The 21,503-nt window shown below is 39.1% G+C and overlaps 1 protein-coding gene across 3 annotated transcripts in view; it reads left to right on the top strand.

Moving 5' to 3' along the window:
* Positions 1-634: 634 nt before the first annotated feature.
* Positions 635-21,503, top strand: part of LOC149815489 (chaperone protein dnaJ 10-like) — a 122,364-nt gene continuing 101,495 nt past the window's right edge. Inside the window, exons 1-5 of one of the 3 annotated variants that reach the window (XM_089988987.1) lie at positions 635-725; positions 881-1,004; positions 5,924-5,983; positions 7,469-7,551; positions 7,731-7,896. In XM_089988987.1, coding sequence (XP_089845113.1) covers positions 918-1,004; positions 5,924-5,983; positions 7,469-7,551; positions 7,731-7,896 — 396 coding nt within the window. In that variant the 5' untranslated portion in view covers positions 635-725; positions 881-917. Of the gene's footprint in view, positions 726-859; positions 1,005-5,923; positions 5,984-7,269; positions 7,552-7,730; positions 7,897-21,503 lie in introns of those variants that run through there. The other 2 variants (XM_089988986.1, XM_089988988.1) reach the window with 2 other exon arrangements.

The following is a 21,503-nucleotide window of genomic DNA, read 5'->3' on the forward strand; positions in this document are numbered from 1 at the left end:
ATCACACTTAGATCATGTTTTTTTTAGAAAAAAAGATGATTTTTTAAGCATTGAATATTTTTAAAATTATAGACCATTGATTTTTTAATCTTATAAAAACCTAACTTGGTGTTGGAATCAAAACGATCGAAAAGTTAATTTCCACAAAATCAAGCATGAAGATCACCTCTATATGGTCACATTTTAGGAAAAATAAAAACAATCTTTTCAAAGCTGGTAAGCACAAAAAGCGTCAGGCACCTACCCATTACTATATATATATATATATATTTATGAAAATAAAAGCTACCCGATCTCATCAATGCTCGACCCGTATCAGATGGGTGTTTTTTCAAAAAATTTGGTATTTTTCAAAATTATAACCTTACATATGTATTCTCCGTGTTTGTTTTCATACGGGTCTTGGATCATTTGATTCCTTTGGGTGAATAGATTTTTACAAGGTTCTAAAATCAACGGTCTACAATTTTTTTAAACTTTCGAGCCTCAAAAACCGTTTTATTGATCCAAAATGCAAGATCCAGGGATTCCCAACGTCCCCCACCCCCCGGTACAGGGGTCGGGTAGCTTTCCACCTCCGCCCTCTTTTTCATCATGGTGGTACGGACTATATAAAATGAGGTATCACCAATTCACCGCTCTATCGTTGCGCGCACCCCTCCCCCCTCGGGCCCCTCCGCCTTTCCATAACTGGCAGTTGGATCTCCCCCCGCCACCCCATTTAGGTACCATCATTTTCTCACTTTAAACTGAAACCGGAATACATCTCTCTCTCATCTTGGTTTCGCGTAAAGGAAAACAGGAAGAAACATCCTGTAATGTTTTGCTTCCATGAATGTGAGTTTTGATTTATGGACAGGTGATTATTTTGTGGGAACAGGGTTTTTGATTTGTGGTCTGGTGATTGTTGGGGAGCCATGGTCAAGGAGACGGAGTACTATGACATACTAGATGTGGCTTATGATGCATCCCCTGCTGACATCAAGAAGGCTTACTACCTTAAGGTTTTCGCTCCCCACCTAATCAAACGCCCTCTTTTTCATCATGGTGGTCGAGTTTCTTCTTCTTCTTCCTCTTATGACTCTTTTATTTACGTAACATTGTTTTCCCTCCTTTATCGGTTCTTTTTGTGAATTCTCCATCATAAGGGTTTAGTCTGTTTAATAACCACTGGAGCTAATTTTATCTTTGTTGGTTATATTGGTTATGATATGATAATGTAATAGTGATGCAGCAACCTTTGCCTCAAGCGATTATGGTTCTTTAAGGTTTGGTTGGACTCTTTCATTGACAGAAAATAGTGGTTAATTGCTCAATAATGGATGTGAGTACTGATGAGTTGAACTGTAAAATTAATATAATTTAAGTTCATTTTTCTGGAATTTAGATATTGTTCTGTTGGTTATTCGTGGGGAAATATGGTGATCTATTTGCTAAACACCGTGGGATGGATTTGAATGTCGGAGGTAGTATTTTATGTGACTGGCCTTTATCGTGATAGATCAGCATTTTGACCAACCAATTGCCGGTTACTACTATTAGGCCGCTGCAATTGCTGTGTACTCTTCACCAACTATCTCATTAGTATTATCATTGTTGCTACTACTAGTTCCTGAAAGGTTAGAGGTTTCATGGGGCACTAATCTTATACAGCGTGGATGTCATGATTTGTTCTCTTGTAGCCTTCGGTAGGAAGAGATTTGTGATTTCACTACATTGATTTCGAGAAGTTGAGAAGGATTCATTTCAATCCAGCTTATTGAGCTTCAACATTTGGTTATGTTGTTATTTTCATGTAGCTGCTCTTTGTGCATCTCATAAAGCCCACGGTTTTAAAACTTTAAAGCTTTATTGCTTGTAAATTAATTGCCAAAATGGGAAACCCAATACCATACATCGCCAAGCTGCTGTTTCTACAAGTTCCTTGTACCAATGACTGGTTTGAGTTGTTAGGCACACTGGTTCCTTTTGTTGGTAAGCCATGATGAACTGCATACTATTCTATCCTTGGCATTGCAGTGATTGGAACGGTTTGTACACACTGGTTCCTTTTGTTGGTAAGCCATGGTAAACTGCATACTGTTCTATCCTTGGCATTGCATTGATTGGAAGTTGGAACAGTTTGTACACACTGGTTCCTTTTGTTGGTAATCCATGATGAACTGCATATTCTTCTATCCTTGGCATTACAGTGATTGGAAAAGTTCTTTCTCTCTAAAAAATAGTATTTTTTGGTGCCGGATGAGTGTTCATTTTCTGTTTGTTTTGATCATGATTCTGTAATGCCCCAAAATTTCAACTTGTGTTTTCGAAAACATTGACGAAAAAACCTTTCAAAGATTTAAGTTTTTACTTTTAAAATCGACAACAGAAGCAATTTAGAAAAGAACACAAGTTACCAAATTCTGGGTACATTAGCAGTAAAATCATAATTTCACATGAAACTACTTTAAGGAAGTGAGAAAATAAAATAATAGATTATTAATAAAATCTGCAGTTTATTACAAAATGAGCATTTTCCCACTATCCAATAATCTAAAAAAAACTCAAAAATCAGAGCCAAGATGCCAGCAGAAAGAAGAGAAATCTTGAGCCATGTTACATCACGCCATCGGCCGCCTGTGAAGTCCTACTCATCACCTGCTCATAAAATGAGTCAGTTTCATAACAAACTAGTAGGTGCACGAATAGACAATGTAGAATAAAATAAAACAGGACATTCACGAGATAAGAAGTTTATTACATTAAAAGCAACAAGCACAATAAGTAATCTACTCTAGCAGGTATAACATATGCGAAGATCTATTGTCTTGAAACAGATATAGCAACAACATTTCAAGTAGTATAAATCTCAATCATCTATATCTTATTATGAAAATGATATTTTTTAAGTTCTGATATTAACTGGCCTGTGGGTACGCACATACACGAAACGTAGAAATAATCGAGACCGATTCAGGGGTTTATTATGTCAGGTGTTTTTCATTAACCCGGATCGTTGACTGAGTCCGCTCCTAAGGGGACGGTCAGTGACCAAAAGAGTAAATCCCCAAAGGCATTCGTGGCCCATGGTGGCATCCAACTTCTGCAGAAGTAACTGTGAGTTACCACCTAGGATAATTTATGGTAATCCCAATTCTCTTAACTCCGATGACTGGAGAAGCCGAGTCTTTTGCCCGTAGGGTGGTTGTTAACAACTTGTCAATAAGAGTTTTTGTACCATCCATTCTCTCCTTTGATGAACCGTGAAGGTCGAATGGATACGACAAAGTTTTTTTAACCGCCGCCTCATTCTACATGCTCTGGTCTGTTAGACCCACTCGAGCATCTTGCCTGTGAAGGCGAGTTGTCACCATTTATGTGATCTCTGTATTGTGTCATATGCACGCTTCGAGGTTGCCACAACCTCATCATCCAAACATCGTAACACCAATGTGACGTACTTGTCTAAAAGTATGATCGTACCTGCCTGAAGGTATGACTACGATGAGAGGGCAAACTTTTAATGTCTTGCAATTTCTTCAGTTCATACATGATATGCATTGCTCTTTCAACATTTGGCCTGTGGAGACCGACATTATTATTTTATTTATTTCAATAAAGTGCTTATTGCCCACTTCGAGGTACTCAATGACCTCTCATACTTCTTCTCGTAATATTTGTATCGTACATGTCTTAAGATCCGGTTACGATAGCAAACTTGTGGGTTTCTCGATAGATAACCCATCACAATATCTTATAGAATCGGTAATTTACTTGGCATGCTCAAATACTATGTCATAAGAAATCTTAAACGGGTCTTGAGATCGCCGTGAATCCAATCATTTCTTTCGAGTAACTGACTCGGGGTACCATTAGTTGCATTTAGCAACACATAACTAGATCACAAGCTTTATAAGCAGTAATTCATTCTCGAGGAGTCAACCTTGCACAAGGAAACACCTCCTCTCAAACTTTTAGTGCTTGTACACAATTTCGTACCTTTTCAAAAGGAGCAAAGTGTGGTACGTGCACCTGCACACCCTACGAGACTTGCCTGAGGGTGGCAACAAGATTCATCATGCAATAACAAGCAGGGCATCTACAGAAAAATCACAACGGTGAGCAAGTACAGAAACACAGTACTAGGGATTTTTGTAGAAATGAGTCTACCCATATAACATACATCAAGCATGCAATTTCTACGGAGTAAGAATGAGGAAATACAAAACAGGCAAATCACAAGTTAAGTAATCCTACAGGTAAGCGTGTATGCAAAATAAATTATTCTATCTCAGAATCCTTATATTTTATTTCATTCATCCAAAATCATTGTGCGACTTTTCCCTACCTCGGGATGTTGTTTAGTTATGTGCGCCTACGAGTGTAGATGATACAGGGGTCGGGTTGCGGAGCACAAATGGGACCCGTTGCGTAAATCTGCAAGAGTGTGAGAGCTATTATGCCATAGTTGTCAAAAAGAACAGAAGGATAGCGGTAAGGCCTGCCCTGTCGGTGGAAAGCATGAGCGACAAGGGTTGAGATTCTTGTCGTACGAAATCTGATGCGTGGCAGGGGTCGAGGCCCCTGTTTACTAGGAAAGAATTGAACGACAGGAGCCCAAGACCCCTACTTCTGTCTGACAGAATAGCGGATGGCAGGGGCCTCAGCCCCTGCCTGACAGAACAATGAGTGGCAGGGGCCTCGGCCCCTGCCTGACATAACAACGAATGGTAGGGGCCTCGGCCCCTGTCTCACGAAAGCAACAAATGGCAGGGACCTTGGCCCTTGCTTAACAATACTGAATGGCAGGGCCTCGGCCCCTGCCTGACAAAACAATGAATGGCAGGGGCTCCGGCCCCTGCCTGACAGAATAGTGATGAAAAAAAAGGGCATGGGACCACCGCCCCCCCTGCCAGCCCTCAGGTAGGCACAGAGGGAGTGGGAGGGCACGACAGGGGCCGTGCACCGCCTGTCGGCCTCCCGACAAACCTTCAAGGAGAGGGAAAAGAGGGAGGGCACGACAGGGCCCGTGCGCTGCCTGTCGGCCTCCCGACAAACCCTCAAGGAGAGGGAAAAGAGGGAGGGCACGACAGGGGCCATCGGCCTCCCGCCAGCCTCCCAGCGAGACGATAGAGAGAGGGAGGAGAAGGGAGAGGCATGGCAGGGGGCCGACGGCCTCTTGTCGGCCTTCCTACAATAGAGGAGGAAGAAGAAGAGAATAAGGTGGGAAAAGGGCGTACCTAGGGGGAGGATCGACGACGTCGGTGTTGGTGTCGTGTGCAGGGAATGAGAAGAGAGCCGGCGGGAGGAGAGCGAGGAGGAGGAGACTCGAGAGGGAGGTGCGTCCATCCTCCCCTCCTGCGATGCTCTTAAAAAGCTCGTTGAGGGGCGACAATCGGTGAAACCCTCAAGGGTTTCCCTTATCTTGTCGAAGGGTTGGAGCGGCACGGGCGGGGTGCGGCGCACAGGGGAGAGGGTTTTCTTAAAAACCCTTTCTCCTGCGTCGAGTTTTAAAACCCTAATGAGGATGGGCCCGCGTCGGGTCCAGACCCGACCCGGGTCCGATATTTTTTTTTTCACGTGGGTTTTACGGATTCAATTTCAACAGTGTTGTTTGTTATTATCCATCTGTTATTTTTTCTTTTGTCCCTGCCATGAATCATTTGCCCAAAATGCCAGTCTGGTTCGTGCATGAAGAAGAAGAGCTTGTGTTTTATCTTACATCCATCAAAATTAATGATATAATTCTGCAACTTGTCTTTAGGAGTCTTATGGTGAGCCTGATGGAGTGATGGTCCTTTAGGTTTTAACTTTTAAATATGCTTCCATCTCCCATATACTATGTCATACAATTCGAAATTCAGGTCCTTCATTCATTATATCTTTCAGAGGTTGGATGAATCTTTTAGTTTGAACTAACATTTATGCACTGCTCTTGCAGGCAAGGTTGGTGCACCCTGACAAAAACCCTGGTGATCCCAAAGCAGCTCATAATTTTCAGGTATTCCCTGCATTTTAAGTTATGAATTCCTCCTATCAAATGAGACTTAGGCCCTGTTTAGATGACAAGGGCAAAACCTGGATTTTGGGAAACCAGGTTTTTGGCAAACCTGGTTTGCCAAAAATGAGTTGCCTAAAGACTGGGTGACAAAAACCTGGTTTTCAAGTTTTTGGTCACCAAAAACAAAAAAAAAATGAGAAAAAGAAAAAATAAAACCGGTCGTGTCACCTAGTAAGGATGATGGCACCCGGGTTATTTTCCAGCCAGTGGCTGGAAGGAAAATGATCGGCTAGCCAAAAAAAAGGAAAAATAAACCATGTCCAGGACATTTTCCAGCTAGCCATGAAAAAAAGCAACCAATTTCCAGCCATTTTTCTGCCAGCTGGAAAATGGCATGCTCAGGCGGTACCAATCTGCCCATTTTCCAGCCGGTGGCGGACACAATGATGGGCGCGGGGGGAGGTTAAGAGAAAAAGGGAAGAAGGTGGTGGATAAGAGACCCCCCCCCCCCCCCCCCAAATAAACCAAGTTGGAAAAACAGAAGGGGGGTGAAGGGAGGTTAAGAGAAAAAGGGAAGAATGGGGTGGAGAAGAGCCCCCCACAATAAACCAAGTTGGAAAAACAGAAGGGGGTGGCCCCCCGCCCTGTTTTGCAAAATTGATTTGGTGACATCCAAACAGCCACTAAACCAGGTTTTGGGTGTCATCCAAACGGTACCTTAATTGCTCATTCCTTTATTGTATAAATGATGTTATTCTTCAGTTGGGTTGAATGAGATAGCTGGATGGTTGGGTCGCACCACAACCAAGGGATCTCCTGTTTGAATCCCGTGGGGGTTATCCCCCATCTTGCCTATAAAGAAAATGATATCCTTTTTCAGTTAAGGATGCAGAGGCAAAGATATTATGTACTGTAAGAGGCAAATGGCGAAAGTACAGACAGACACTAAAGTGGCTTGAAACTTGCGTGCGTGTGCATGCGTGTGCATGCATGTGCACGCACACGTGTGTGTGTGTGTGTGAGAGAGAGAGAGAGAGAGAGAGAGAGAGAGAGAGAGAGAGAGAGAGAGAGAGAGAGAGAGAGAGAGAGATGTTTAGTGTTGAGTTATTCTGGTGATGTAGCAGAAAATATATAAATAAATACTTACATTCACACATGTCTTCGTGGCCTCAAAATTTAATGGTAGTGCAAGATTTCATACTATTGTTATATCTAGCAACCAAAAAGATTCACTCAAGCAACTAACATGTTTGTTCTGGTGTAATTGGTGCATGACATGCCTCAAGCGAAGTAATTTTCAGGTCAAGTTCATCTTTCTTAGTTGTCATGATATGAAGACTTGGTGACCAATTAAGCTCCACAAAACTTGCAACAGTGTTACGTATTTGGAAGTCATTTCACCTCATTCTTTTGATTGGATTTCTTTTTATTTTTAATGCAATGGCCTCTCAAATGCTTTTATATGATAGTTTGGTACATGAAAAGGTACTTGGGGAGGCATATCAAGTTCTAAGTGATCCAACAAAGCGTGAATCTTATGATAAGCATGGAAAAGCCGGTGTACCACAGTAAGTACGTGTGCTGATAAATTTTCTATCAGACTTGTAGATTTCTGATTAGCATGTATGTGATACTCTACAAAGTTTCTTATTATGTAAAAAAGGTTATTTGCTAATGGCCATATTCTATTTAAAGCAGCATGATTTCATTGGAGCAATTGTCATATACCACTCTTCTTTGATTTCAGAGAGTCTTTAGTAGATCCTGCAGCAGTGTTTGGCATGCTTTTTGGAAGTGACTATTTTGAAGACTATGTGGGCCAGTTGGCTTTAGCATCATTTGCTTCTATAGAAGTTGAAAATGAATCACAAACTCTTGAGCAAAGGAAACAAATGATTAATGACAAACTGCAGGTAATGTTTATTCTAATCGTAAATGGAACTTTCATTATGAGGTTGATCTATGATGTTCAAATTTTTGGTTTAAGTAGTTTCAGAAATGCAAACGGTTCGGATCCGGAACAGCTAAATGCATGGGGATTTGGTTCAGAATTGGATCCGGAACAGTCAAAAATTGCAAAACCCCCATCCTGGATCTGACCCATTTGCATCCCTTACCAGTATCACTTCAGTTCATAAAGTGATAGTTGGAATCTGGTCACTTTATGCTGCTCTAGATGGTGGCAGCATTTGAAATCATACTTTATTTACATCCTGTTCTATTCTTGTTTGTAATAATGAGTTTTTTCTGTAATGCCTCTTACACAAGGTACCACAATGCCTCTTATCGATGTTATATTAAGTAAATATATGTCATGCAGATAAAGGATGGCCCTGTGATGATTTTGAAGCCCATTTATATCATGAGAAAAAACCATAATATCCATTGCAACCTTAACATAGTTGTGTAAATTTAACCCCCATGTTGAGATCAAATACCATTATTTATTTCACATAGACAAAGACACTTATACAGGACATGATGCAGATATAATTGTAACTTGTTACAAGAAGCTAGTTTTGTAGAACTAGGATGCAAGTATATATATATATATATACATATATATATATATATATACATATATATATATATATATATATATATATATATATATATATATATATATATATATATATATATATATATATATATATATATATATGAAAACATACATATGTGCATGCATATATACATTGTTTATATTTAAAATGCACTATACAAAGTAATAAGGCATTAATATCATCTTATAAATGCAAATTCATGAAAGGCAATCCTGAGCCATTGTGATTAACAAACATTGAACAATAAATCCAAATAGAAAAATACAGAACAAAAATAAGCAAAGTAACTATAAAATAAAGGAACCAAAAAACAAACAAACAGGTGATGTTAGGGATATGGTGTTGACTGTGTTTAACACAGTTTGATTGTATTCAGGAAGTGTATAGCATATTTAGTGTCTACGTCAGTGTTATATCATGTCGACATAGGACACACATGCTAAGTGAAGCATCTGTATGACATAGGTTATAATCAACTTAGCTACAAGTTCTGTGGAACATACTGCAGACTTTTTCTAAACACTGTAGAAGGAAGGTCGATGCATCCTGGAGGGATGTAGAAGGAAGGTCGATGCACAGCCACCTGTATATATATATATATATATATATATATATATATATATATATATAGAGAGAGAGAGAGAGAGAGAGAGAGAGAGAGAGAGAGAGAGAGAGAGAGTCGGCTGCACAGTAAAATAATCTCGTTACTTTGGATTAGGGCTTCTCTCTATATTAAATAGAGAGAGGCTAAAAGGAATAATTACATCTAAGTCCATTATGAAAACAAAATTTCAAAAAACCTCTAATATAAAAAGACTTAAACTAAAAACCACCTATTCTCAAAACCACCTATTCTCAAAACTACGTATTCTCAACACTCCCCCTCAAGCTGGAGCATAGATATCAATCATGCTCAACTTGTCACAACATTTTGAGAAATTTGGCCTAGCAAGAGGCTTTGTAAACATATCTGCAACTTGGTCTTCCGACTTTAGATATTTGGTAGTGATATGACCAGCTTGAATCATATCTCTTACATAGTGGCAATCAACCTCAATGTGCTTTCTTCTTTCATGAAAGACATGATTGTTTGCTATATATGTTGCCGCTTTGTTATCGCACATCATGGTCATTGGAGAGGAAACCTTCACCTGAAGATCATGAAGAACAGTGCGAACCCACATCAATTCAGCAGTTGTTTGGGCCATAGCCCGATATTCTGATTCTGCACTCGACCTGGAAACCACATTTTGTTTCTTACTTCTCCACGAAATCAAGTTGTCTCGCAAAAACACACAGAATCCTGTGGTAGATTTTCTATCTACTACAGATCCAGCATAGTCAGCATCAGAATAGGCTACTATCTCCAGAGTTCCACCTTTCCTGAACAATAACCCCTTTTCAGGAGAGGATTTTAGATATCTGAGAATCATTATGGCTGCATTCTAGTGTACTTCAGTTGGTTTGTCCATAAACTGACTAACTTTGCTTACTACTAAAGCAATATCTGGCCTGGTCACAGTTACATATAATAGCTTCCCTACTAGGGAGCGATAGCTTTTGCTATCAACTGGTTTTGACCCTTCTTCAAACAACTCAACTTTATGGTCCATGGGAATATTTGCTGGTTTAGCTCCCAACATGCCCGTTTTCTTTAATAAGTCAAAAACATACTTTCGTTGAGACAAAACCATCCCTTCACGGCTCCTAGCAACTTCTATACCCAGAAAATACCTGAGTGAACCAAGGTCTTTTGTAACAAAGTGTTTTTGAAGATGAGCCTTTGTGGCTTTAATAGCTTTCACATCATCTCCTGTAAGAATGATGTCATCCACATATACCACCATAACAACTATGCCAGAGCTAGTTTTCTTTATAAATAGTGTATGATCTGCTGCTGACCTATTGAAGCCAAAGCTTGACATCACTTCAAACAACTTTTGAAACCATGCACGAGGACTTTGTTTCAAGCCATAAATCGCCTTTCTCAATCTACACACCTTCTGACACTCCCCCTCAACCTCGAATCCTGGAGGTTGTTGCATGTAAACGGTCTCAGATAAATCCCCATATAGAAATGCATTTTTCACATCTAATTGGCACAAGCTCCAACCATGCTGAACAACTACTGAGAGAACAAGACGGATGGTACCCATCCATGCAACAGGAGAAAAGGTTTCAAAGAAGTCAATACCATATGTCTGAGTATACCCTTTCACTACTAATCTGGCCTTGTACCTTTCAATAGAACCATCCGATTTGTACTTTATTGTATATACCCATTTACATCCAACAATGTCAGCATCTGCTGGGGAATCAACTAGATCTCATGTATGCTGAGATACTAAAGCATTCATTTCTTCTTGCATAGCCAGCTTCCAGCGATTATCAAGTTCTGCCTGTTGATAGTTCAGAGGAATAGTTTCAGCAGATAAGGCTGAAATAAAAGACTTCATCTGATTTCCAATTCTGGCATCGGAGACAAAATGAGATATGGGATATAAGGTACATTGTCGTGTCCCCTTTCGTAGAGCAATAGGCCTGTTATCATCATCCTGAAGATCACTATTGTCAGTAGAACTTACCTTAGGAGAAGAAGAAGATGAAGGCTCTTGCGGAGGTGGAGCTCTACGCACATATACCAATGGAGGATTATTAAATCTGAAAGAGGATGAAGTTTGGTTCGGTAATGAGGGCACAGATTCCAAAGGAAAATGAGGTATAGGTAATGGAAAAGACTCAGCTGGATCAACCTGCAGCGGGGAACCGGAAATAGAGTAATATGGAGAGGATTCCAAGAAAGATATATCCGCACTGACATACTCTCGACGAGAAATAGGATCATAACATTAATAGCCCTTTTGATTTTTTGGATAACCTATAAATATGCATTTTGTAGCTTGAGCGGCTAATTTATCACAGTCAGGGCCAAGTTTGTGTACAAAACAAACACATCCAAATATTTTTGGTGAGAAAGAAAAAAGTGGGGCATTAGGTTTTAGGATATGTAATGGAATTTGATCACCCACAGAAGACGAAGGCAATGAGTTGATCAGATAGCAAGCAGTGGTAATCGCATCACCCCAGTATAACGCAGGAACATTGGATTGAATCATAATGGTCCTGGCAACATCAAGCAGGTGCCGATGTTTTCGCTCAGCCACCCCATTTTGTTGAGATGAATAGGCACAGGAAGTTTGGGGTTGGATGCCATGATCTTGGTAAAATTGTAACAGACCTTTTAATTTAAACTCGAGAGCATTATCAGTGCGAACAATCTTGACAATAGATTCAAACTGAGTTTTTATTTCAAGAATTAGGGATTTGATAATACTTGGAACTTCACATCGTTCTTTTATTAAAAATACCCATGACAACTTAGAGAAATCATCAACAATAACAAGATAATAACGACACTGAGTCCTAGTAGGAATCTTGCTAGGACCCCATACATCTGCATGAAAAAGTTCAAAAACTTTATTACTAGACTGACTCTGACTCGAAGGGAACGAATTTCGATGATGCTTTCCCAACTGACATGCTTCACACTGAAATGATGTGGTGGAAGGAATTTGAGGAAAGACAGAACGAAGCTTTGACAAAGAAGGATGACCAAGACGACGATGCCACTGAACAGGACTGAATGAGTGTTCCACTGCAACATGAACATTACCCATTGGATGATGTAGGTAGTAGACTCCATTTTCTTCATAGCCTCCACCAATCTTCTTCCCCGTCAGCAAATCCTGAAAATGACAACCCATCGGATCAAATATTACTCTACAGTTTTGCTCTCTTATAAGGCAACTAACAAAGAGTAAACTTTGAGGAAAGTTTGGAGCATGAAGAACATTTTGCAACTGTAATGAGGAGGATATATAAATATTTCCCTGACCAACGATCGGGGAGGAACTCCCATCGGCTAATGAGACTCCTCGATGAGCATTAATATCCTTTATATCTGAGAAAACAAGTGAATTTCCACACAAATGTCTGGATGCACCAGAGTCAATAATCCACTTACTGTCAGTCGGATGAAGATGATTTCCGGTTGAATAGGTAACACTAGCTACAGGAGCAGTGGAACTCAAAGGATGAAGAGCTATCAACTTATCATATTCAGCACGACTGAGGGTGATACTACGGTCACTAGCAGAGATATTCTCCTGTACATTTGCTGAGATTGTGGTAGAGAGATCGCAAGTCTACTCAGACGATTGTATGCATCAACAAGAGTGGGAACATCTGATCCAGTCAACATTTGAACTTTTGCAACAGAAAATTCTGAAGAAAGACCTGTAAGAAAACGAGCAACCATGGTTTGTTCTTGATGATCCTTTTGCTTCGAGCAACAAAGAGGCCTGTGAGCATTAAGTCTTTCAAACGCAGCTTTGACAGAGGCATAGTATTGGGCCAAGGTCTAATCTCTCTGCTGCAAATTATATATCTCCTGTTCTACTTGCAGGATACGACTCACATTAGTTTCTTGTGAGTATGTATCACGAAGATTGTCCCATATCAGTTTGGCTGTATTATAGTAGATCAATCCATCTGCAATATGGGGTTCAACACTATTCATGATCCATGACATAACTATGTCATTATCTTCATCCCAAGTAACATATTTTCCCAATTTTTCAGGGGGTTCGTCTTCCAACAGAATATGTTTTCGACGATGTCTAGATACCGACATCATAAAAGTTCTGGATGTTAAAATGTATACTAAAAAACATTATTGTAAGTATAAATATATGTACTTATATACATAGAGATACGTATACCTATGTTATATTTATACGTATCTCTATATATAAGTATATATATTTATACATTTTTTCTCTTTTTACCCAAAAAGGGTATTTCAGTCTTTTTACATTTTACGCATATTCCATTTGGAATATGCTGCATTTTTTCCTTTTATTTTTGTAATTCTTTTTATTTTATTTTTTCCTTTTTGCATATTCAAAAAGGTGCATTGGGGGTCTCCCCAATAGAGTCGTTGGGGAGCCCCCAACGGTCACAATTGTGACCGTTGGGAGCTTCCCAACGACTCCTTTGGGGAGCCCCCTCTTGCACCTCTTCTTTCTTGTATAAATAGGGGTGTTCCCCCTTGTTGTAAAAGAAGCTTGAGAGTCTCAAGCACTTGCTTCCTTTTTATGAAATACATGCATTATTGATGTTTATTATTTATACGCTTTTTGCGTATTGTGTTCAAGTGTTGTGAGAGTGTCTTCGTGCACTTCTTTTCTAAGTATTTATGCTTGTATGCGTATTGTCTCTTCGTAGACAATTTTACATGATATCAGAGCCAGGTTGGTGATTAAGGATCATGGGATTCTTCTTTTTTTAAGTGCTTCGAAAATCGTGCCTTCGGATTCTTAGAAGTTGAAGTGGTGGATCTTGCTTCTCAAATATTTTAGAAGGATCTTGTGCAAGCTAGAAGTTGAAGCATTGTGTTGGTACACCTCCTTTTCCTTTTCTTTACTCCTTAATGGGTGAAAAAGAGTCTCACTTCGCTCTTGGCTTCAAGTTGAATGGGTCCAACTACCATATTTGGGCCAGGAACATGGAGGCTCACATAAAAGGTAAAGGGTTATGGGGTTATGTGCAAGGCACAATTCCGGAACCGGAACCCAAAATAACCGTGATGGACGGAAATGAAATCAAGATTCTTGAGGGAGAGGAAATGATCAAAGCTCTTGAAGAATACTCCAAGAAGCACGAAGAATGGGAAATGAAGAACTTCAAGATTCTTTCTTGGTTCTTCGCATCCGTTGAAACAAAGATTAATGCCAACATTATCAAGTTCAAGAAAACATCGGAAGCTTGGCATTATCTCGAGAAAATGTATACATCAAGAGATCTATCCCATAAGTATTACCTTTAAAAGAAGGCCCTCTCCCTTACTCAAGGTGAAATGTCCATTAGGGAATATTATGCCGACCTCTCCTCCATTTGGGATGAGCTTTCCATGCTTGAACCAAAATGGAGCGGAGAGGCAATTGAACTCCGCCACAAGCAACTTGAAGAAGATCGGTTCTTCAACTTTTTAAATGGGTTAAGACCGGAATTTGAGCAAATAAGGTCATCACTTCTATCCTCATTTACTCCTCCATCTCTTGAAGATGTTCTCACCAAATTAAGTGGTGAGGAGACTCGTATGAGTTTATGTAAACAAGGATCAAATGTTCTTGTGGTTCCTTGTAATCATGAAGAAAACAATGAGGTCAATGCCGTATCAAGACCCAGAAATAATGTAAAGACATATCGTCCTCCTCATTTCAAATTCCAAAATCAAGGAGGAGATGGTGGACAAAGAGGAAAGAGGGACTATAGCAAGACTATTTGTCCCTTTTGTAAGGAACCGGGGCATATCAAGCCCGTATGTCCCAAATGGAAGAGGCTTCTCGCTATGGCCACCACCGGTGTACCACAAAAGGAAGAGGCATCATCAAGTGGGTCACTCTCGTTGAATCAAATAGTGGAAGCCCTTCAACCTCTTCTCAAGGGAGCTACATCCGGTGCCGCCGTGTCTACCTCTTCCATTCCAGGTAAAGTCTCTTGGCTTTTGGACTCAGGTGCATCTTTTCATATGTCCCCAAACATGTTTTCATTTTCCGATTTTTCAAAAAATGTTTCTCCATCCTTTGTTTCCACTGTGGATGAAACCTCTCTTGAAATTAAAGGAATAGGTAATTTTGAAACTCAAAATTTTTTCATTCCAAAAATTAGATTTATACCTAAACTTAACTTAAACCTTCTCTCTGTTTCTCAACTCTCGGACCATGGATGCGATATTAAATTTTCATGTGACAAATGTTTAATACAGGATCACCGGTCCGGGAAATTGATTGGGGAAGGCTTTAGAAAAGGAGACTTATACTATATGGAATCTCTCCAAGTTCCAAAATCATTTTGTAATGTTGCCCGGAACAAAGATATAAACATATGGCACAAAAGACTTGGTCATCCGAATGTCACCAAATTATCTTATTTACATTTTGCAAAAGATCTATGTAAAAGTTCATTTTCCTGTAATGATTGTATTCTCGGAAAAATGCAAAGTTTACCTTTTGAGCAAAGAACTATGTTCTCATCTAAAACCTTCGAAATTGTTCATTCCGATGTTTGGGGACCCGCACCTGTTGTTTCAAAAGGAGGCTTTTCTTACTATGTTATTTTTGTGGATGATTTCTCCAGGTATTCATGGATCTATTTCTTAAAGTACAAACATGAAGTTTTTACATGTTTTAAAACCTTCCACTCAATGATCAAGAATCAATTCAACAGTAATATAAAGATTTTTAGAAGTGATTCTGGAGGAGAATATCTCTCCAACCAATTTAAAACATATCTTGAGGATGTAATGAAAAGAGGCGGAAGCACCAATAGAGCAAAAGTCACTCTTTAAGAGTGACTACAAGAGCCAAGAACACAAACACCAAATGTGCACACACAAAACCTCACAAATATAGGAAATGACTTAAAGTCATAAGTTGGATTTATTGAAGAAAGAGAGAGAGGGGTGTAAAAACCCATACATTTAAGAGGGGAAGACCTCCTCTATTTATAGAGGAGGGAAGCACTAAAGGAACCACAAGGGGGGCTCCCTTGTAGTCGTTGGGAGCCCCAACGGTCAGAAATCTGACCGTTGGAGCCCCAACGACTACAAGTGTGGGGCCCCCTTGTGGTCATTACAAAAAGGAAAAGAAATAAAGAAAAAAGAAAAAGGAAAAAGGGAAAAAGGAAAAAATAAAATAAGAAAAAGGTACATATGTGGTTTTACAAGAATACCCCTATCGGGTATTTATCTAAATGAGAAATAGTATATATATATACATATATGTATATATATATACTTATATATATACGAATGTATATATATATATATATATATATATATATATATATATATATATATATATATATATATATATATATATATATATATATATATATATATTAACACGCCCCCTCAAACTTTACGGGGAGAAGACCGAAAGTTTGCTAAGGAGGAACATAAATCGTGGAGTTGGAAGCGCTTTGGTGAAGAAGTCAGCCAGCTGATATTCTGAAGTAACATATGGTAATGAGATAGTCCCTCTGAGATATTCGTCTCGAACATAATGGCAATCCATCTCGATATGCTTTGTCCGTTCATGAAAGGTGTGATTGCTGGCAATGTATATCGCACTTTTGTTATCACAGCAGAGCTTGGTAGGAGTGGAAATGAGGACGCCCATGTCAGCGAGGAGACTTCTGAGCCATACGATTTCCATAGTTGTCATCGCCATAGCCCGATACTCAGCTTCAGTAGATGATAAGGAGACTTTCTGCTGCTTCTTGCATCTCCACGAGATGAGAGATTCACCTAAAAAGATACAAAGACCCGTAATTGAGATACGATCATTGGGATTGCCTCCCCAGTCAGCATCAGTAAAAGCAGTCAATTCAAGAGATGAGGAAGAGGATAAGAAGAGTCCCTTTGAGATGGTGTTTTTGATATATCGCACAATTCTCATTACGGTCGCCATATGAACCGTGGTAGGTGCGTGTTGGAACTGGCTTGCTGCATGAACCGCATGAGCTATGTATTAATTGACGGTAGGGAGTTGGATCTTCAAGAAGAACACCATCTTCAAGTCTAAGTTTTGCATTGATAACTTCGGGAGTCTCAACTTTCTTTTCATCAGATATTCCTGATTTGGTACAAATTTCAGCAGCTAATTTCATCTGAGATAAGATGTATCCACGTTCGGAATAAGCCACTTCAATACCTAAAAAATATCGCAAATAACCAAGGTCAGACATATCAAAAGTATCTTTTAGCATAGACTTAACATCATTTACTCCCTTTTTGTCATTCCCAGTGATGATCATATCATCAACATACAGCAGAAGCATAATAATGGAGTCACCTGTTCTTTTCACAAAAAGAGCAGTGTCAGTATAACAAGAAGAAAATCGTAAATTTATTAATACGTTACTAAACCTATCATACCAAGCTTTAGGTGCTTGCTTAAGTCCATATAAAGCCTTTTTTAATTTCAAAATTTTTCCATTTAAATCCATACCTGGAGGTGGTTCCATATACACTTCTTCATTTAAATTACCATTTAAAAAGGCATTTTTAACATCAAGTTGAAAAATTGGCCATTTTTTAACTGCGGCTATAGCAATAAGAGCTCGAACACTAGTCATTCGAGCAACGGGGGCAAAGGTTTCATCATAATCTACCCCATACTCTTGGGCATATCCTTTGGCTACCAACCTAGCCTTATACCTTTCCAATGAACCATCACTCTTAGTTTTTACTTTAAAAACCCATCTACATCCGATGGGTTTCTTGCCATTGGGAGGATCAATGATTTCCCAAGTTTGTGCCTTTTTAAGAGCATTAAGTTCAAGTTGCATAGCTTCATTCCAATGAGCATATTGTTTGGCATCATTGTAATGAGATGGTTCATGAAAAGAGTGAAGAGCAAGAAGGCATGCTCGAAAATTAGGCGAAAAAGAATCATAAGAAACAAATCTATTTGGTATTTTGGAAATCCGATTTGATCTTCTTTGAGAAGTCTCTTCGGTGAACTCATTTTGGGAAAATTTTTCAAGGGCACAAGGAGGATTCCTTTCATTCCTTCTAGAGTAGACGTGAATTTGTCTTGAAACATTTTCTTCAAGGTTTTGATCATCGTTTGGATGTTCAACAAGATCTTCACTAAGAGATTCATTAGAATCAATATGATCATCTATGATGTTTTCGTTAGGCAATAAGTCAAATAAGAATGAATAATCAATATTTTCATTCGGTTGGTGCGAAAAACCACTTTCCTCTTCAAGGAATGTGACATCTTTAGAGATATAAAGCTTATTTTTAAGTATGTCAAAACATCTATACCCTTTTTGTTTTTCGCCATATCCCAAAAAAATGCATTCAATAGCCCTAGGGGAAAGTTTATCATTCTTGTGAGTTAAAACAAAGCATTTACATCCAAAAATTCTTAGTCTTTTGTAATCGGGAGACATATTGTAAAGTTTTTCAAATGGAGAAAATTTTTTTAAAGAGGACGAAGGGGTCCTATTGATAAGATATGTAGAGGTTAGAACCGCTTCGACCCAAAAAGATTTTGGAATGTTTCTAGAGATTAATAACGTTCTTGTAGTCTCTATTATGTGTCTATGCTTTCTTTCCGCAAGTCCATTTTGTTGTGGAGTGTTGGGACAAGAACGTTGGTGGAAAATTTCATTTTCTTTTAAATATTTTTGAAAATCATTGGACATATATTCGCCTCCCGAATCGGATCTAAGAATAGATAAATTTCCCAAAAATTGGTTTTTGACCATTGCATGAAATTCTTTGAAGAAGGAGAAAACTTCAGATTTGCGACTTAGGAAGTAAATCCACGTGAATCGAGTAAAATCATCAATAAATACCACATAATACGAAAAACCTCCTTTAGATAAAATAGGGGAAGGTCCCCACACATCGGAATGAATAAGTTCAAATGGCCGAGTGGTAAAGTAACTTCTTTGTGGAAATGGAATAGCTTTAGATTTCCCAAAAATGCTATCTTTACAAGTCATGTGATTGTCTTTACAAGTATTGTTCAAAAACGGAAAAAGAGACATTTTTACAAAATTTGGATGGCCAAGTCTCTCATGCCATATTCCAATACTTTTGTCTTTTACAAGATTGCATGACGCCTTAGATGGGAGAGTAAAAAAATCCATAAAGTAGAGGTCACCCCTTCTATGGCCTTGCCCAATCAGCTTCCCTGACTGGAGATCCTGCACGGTGCAATCCTTAGGTGAGAAAGAGACTTGGCATTCATGATCGGTGATTTGAGATACAGAAAAAAGATTTAAATTTATTTTAGGAACGATTCTTACTTTAGGAACAAAGAAGTTTTTGAAATCAAGAGATCCAATACTTTCAATTTTTAGTGATGTACCATCGGCCGTTGAAACATAAGAAGATATAGGTTCGGAAAAAATATTTGAAAGAGAATTTTTATGAGATGTCATATGAAAAGAAGCACCGGAGTCTAGTATCCACATACCTGGAGGAGATGAAGAGTAGGCAATGGCGGCCCCGGATGTTGAAGGAGAAGTCTTGAGAAGATGTTGAAGAACTTCGGAGATGTGATTTAGAGTTTCTTTGATATCTCCTTCTTTGGTACTTTCTTCCTTCTTTGGAGAAGTTTCCCCAACCACGGCAACTTTACCTTTGAGTTTTGGACAAGCCGGTCTAATGTGACCCGGTTCATTACAATAATGGCATATTATTCCCCTTCTAGGCCCATTGATATTTTTGTTAAAGTGGGGAGGTCTATATGCTTTAACATTTGATCCGGGCCTATTAACGGCCAAAACTTCATCATTCCTAATGCTCAAGCCAAGTCGAGTTTCTTCTTGACATACCTCGGCAAGAGCGTCTTCAATAGGTAGGGCTTTGCTTCTATGGAGAAGAGATGCCCTCACTTGTTCAAATTCTGGGCGAAGTCCATGAAGGAATTGAAAAAAGTGCTCCTTTTCAATTTGTTCCCTTCTTAGTTCAATGTCTTGTGGAGCAACCCATTTGGGTTCAAGAAGGGCAAGCTCATCCCAAAGAGGAGTTAGAGAGCTAAAGTAGTCCCGGACATTCATATCCATTTGTTTGGTGGAACAAATTTTTTCTTGGCAAAAGAATTGCCGAGCAAGATCCTTTTGGGTATACATACCCTTAAGAAAAAACCAAGCCTCATTGGCTCTTCTAAACTTGGCAATATTGGCACAATTTTTAAGATCTACGTTGTTCATAAACCATGCCAAGATTTTGGCATGGTTGCTTTCCCAATCCTCGATTTTGGATTGATGTTCATTAATGGCTTTGATGCGCTCATCGCCATCTAAAGCCTTTTCCACTTCATTTTCAATTTTGGTAAGAACAAGAGAGGGTTCGGGAGTAGTCCCCATAACAAAACCCCAAAGTTTCTTACCTCTTAGATGGTTTTCCATAGCGGAGGCCCACATGAGATAGTTGGACCCATTTAGCTTGAAAGAGAGCTCCACTTTAGAGTCACGTTCCATCGGCACCAAATATACTTCCTTTCTTCAAAACTTTGAGAGGCACGCTTTCCAAGATGTCAAAAGAGAAGCCTAATCCCCAACCGAGCTCTGATACCATGTAATGAAAAGAGGCGGAAGCACCAATAGAGCAAAAGTCACTCTTTAAGAGTGACTACAAGAGCCAAGAACACAAACACCAAATGTGCACACACAAAACCTCACAAATATAGGAAATGACTTAAAGTCATAAGTTGGATTTATTGAAGAAAGAGAGAGAGGGGTGTAAAAACCCATACATTTAAGAGGGGAAGACCTCCTCTATTTATAGAGGAGGGAAGCACTAAAGGAACCACAAGGGGGGCTCCCTTGTAGTCGTTGGGAGCCCCAACGGTCAGAAATCTGACCGTTGGAGCCCCAACGACTACAAGTGTGGGGCCCCCTTGTGGTCATTACAAAAAGGAAAAGAAATAAAGAAAAAAGAAAAAGGAAAAAGGGAAAAAGGAAAAAATAAAAAAGAAAAAGGTACATATGTGGTTTTACAGGAATACCCCTATCGGGTATTTATCTAAATGAGAAATAGTATATATATATATATACATATATGTATATATATATATATATATATATATATATATATATATATATTTTAACAGAGGATCACAGAATTATTCACCAAAGGTCTTATCCTAAAACCCCTCAACAGAATGGATTGGCCGAAAGAAAACATAGGCACATCATTGAGACCACTAGGACCCTGCTTATTTCTCAAAACATTTCTAAGAACTTTTGGGCTGAAGCAGCCCTCGCTTCTGTTTATCTGATAAACCGTTTACCATCTAGGATATTAGGAAAAATATCCCCTTTTGAGATCTTATATAAACTTGAACCTGATTATAATAGGTTACGTGTTT

This window comes from Nuphar pumila, chromosome 15 (assembly GCF_984573655.1).
Source record: "Nuphar pumila chromosome 15, dmNupPumi1.hap1.1, whole genome shotgun sequence".
NCBI classification, from domain to species: domain Eukaryota; kingdom Viridiplantae; phylum Streptophyta; class Magnoliopsida; order Nymphaeales; family Nymphaeaceae; genus Nuphar; species Nuphar pumila.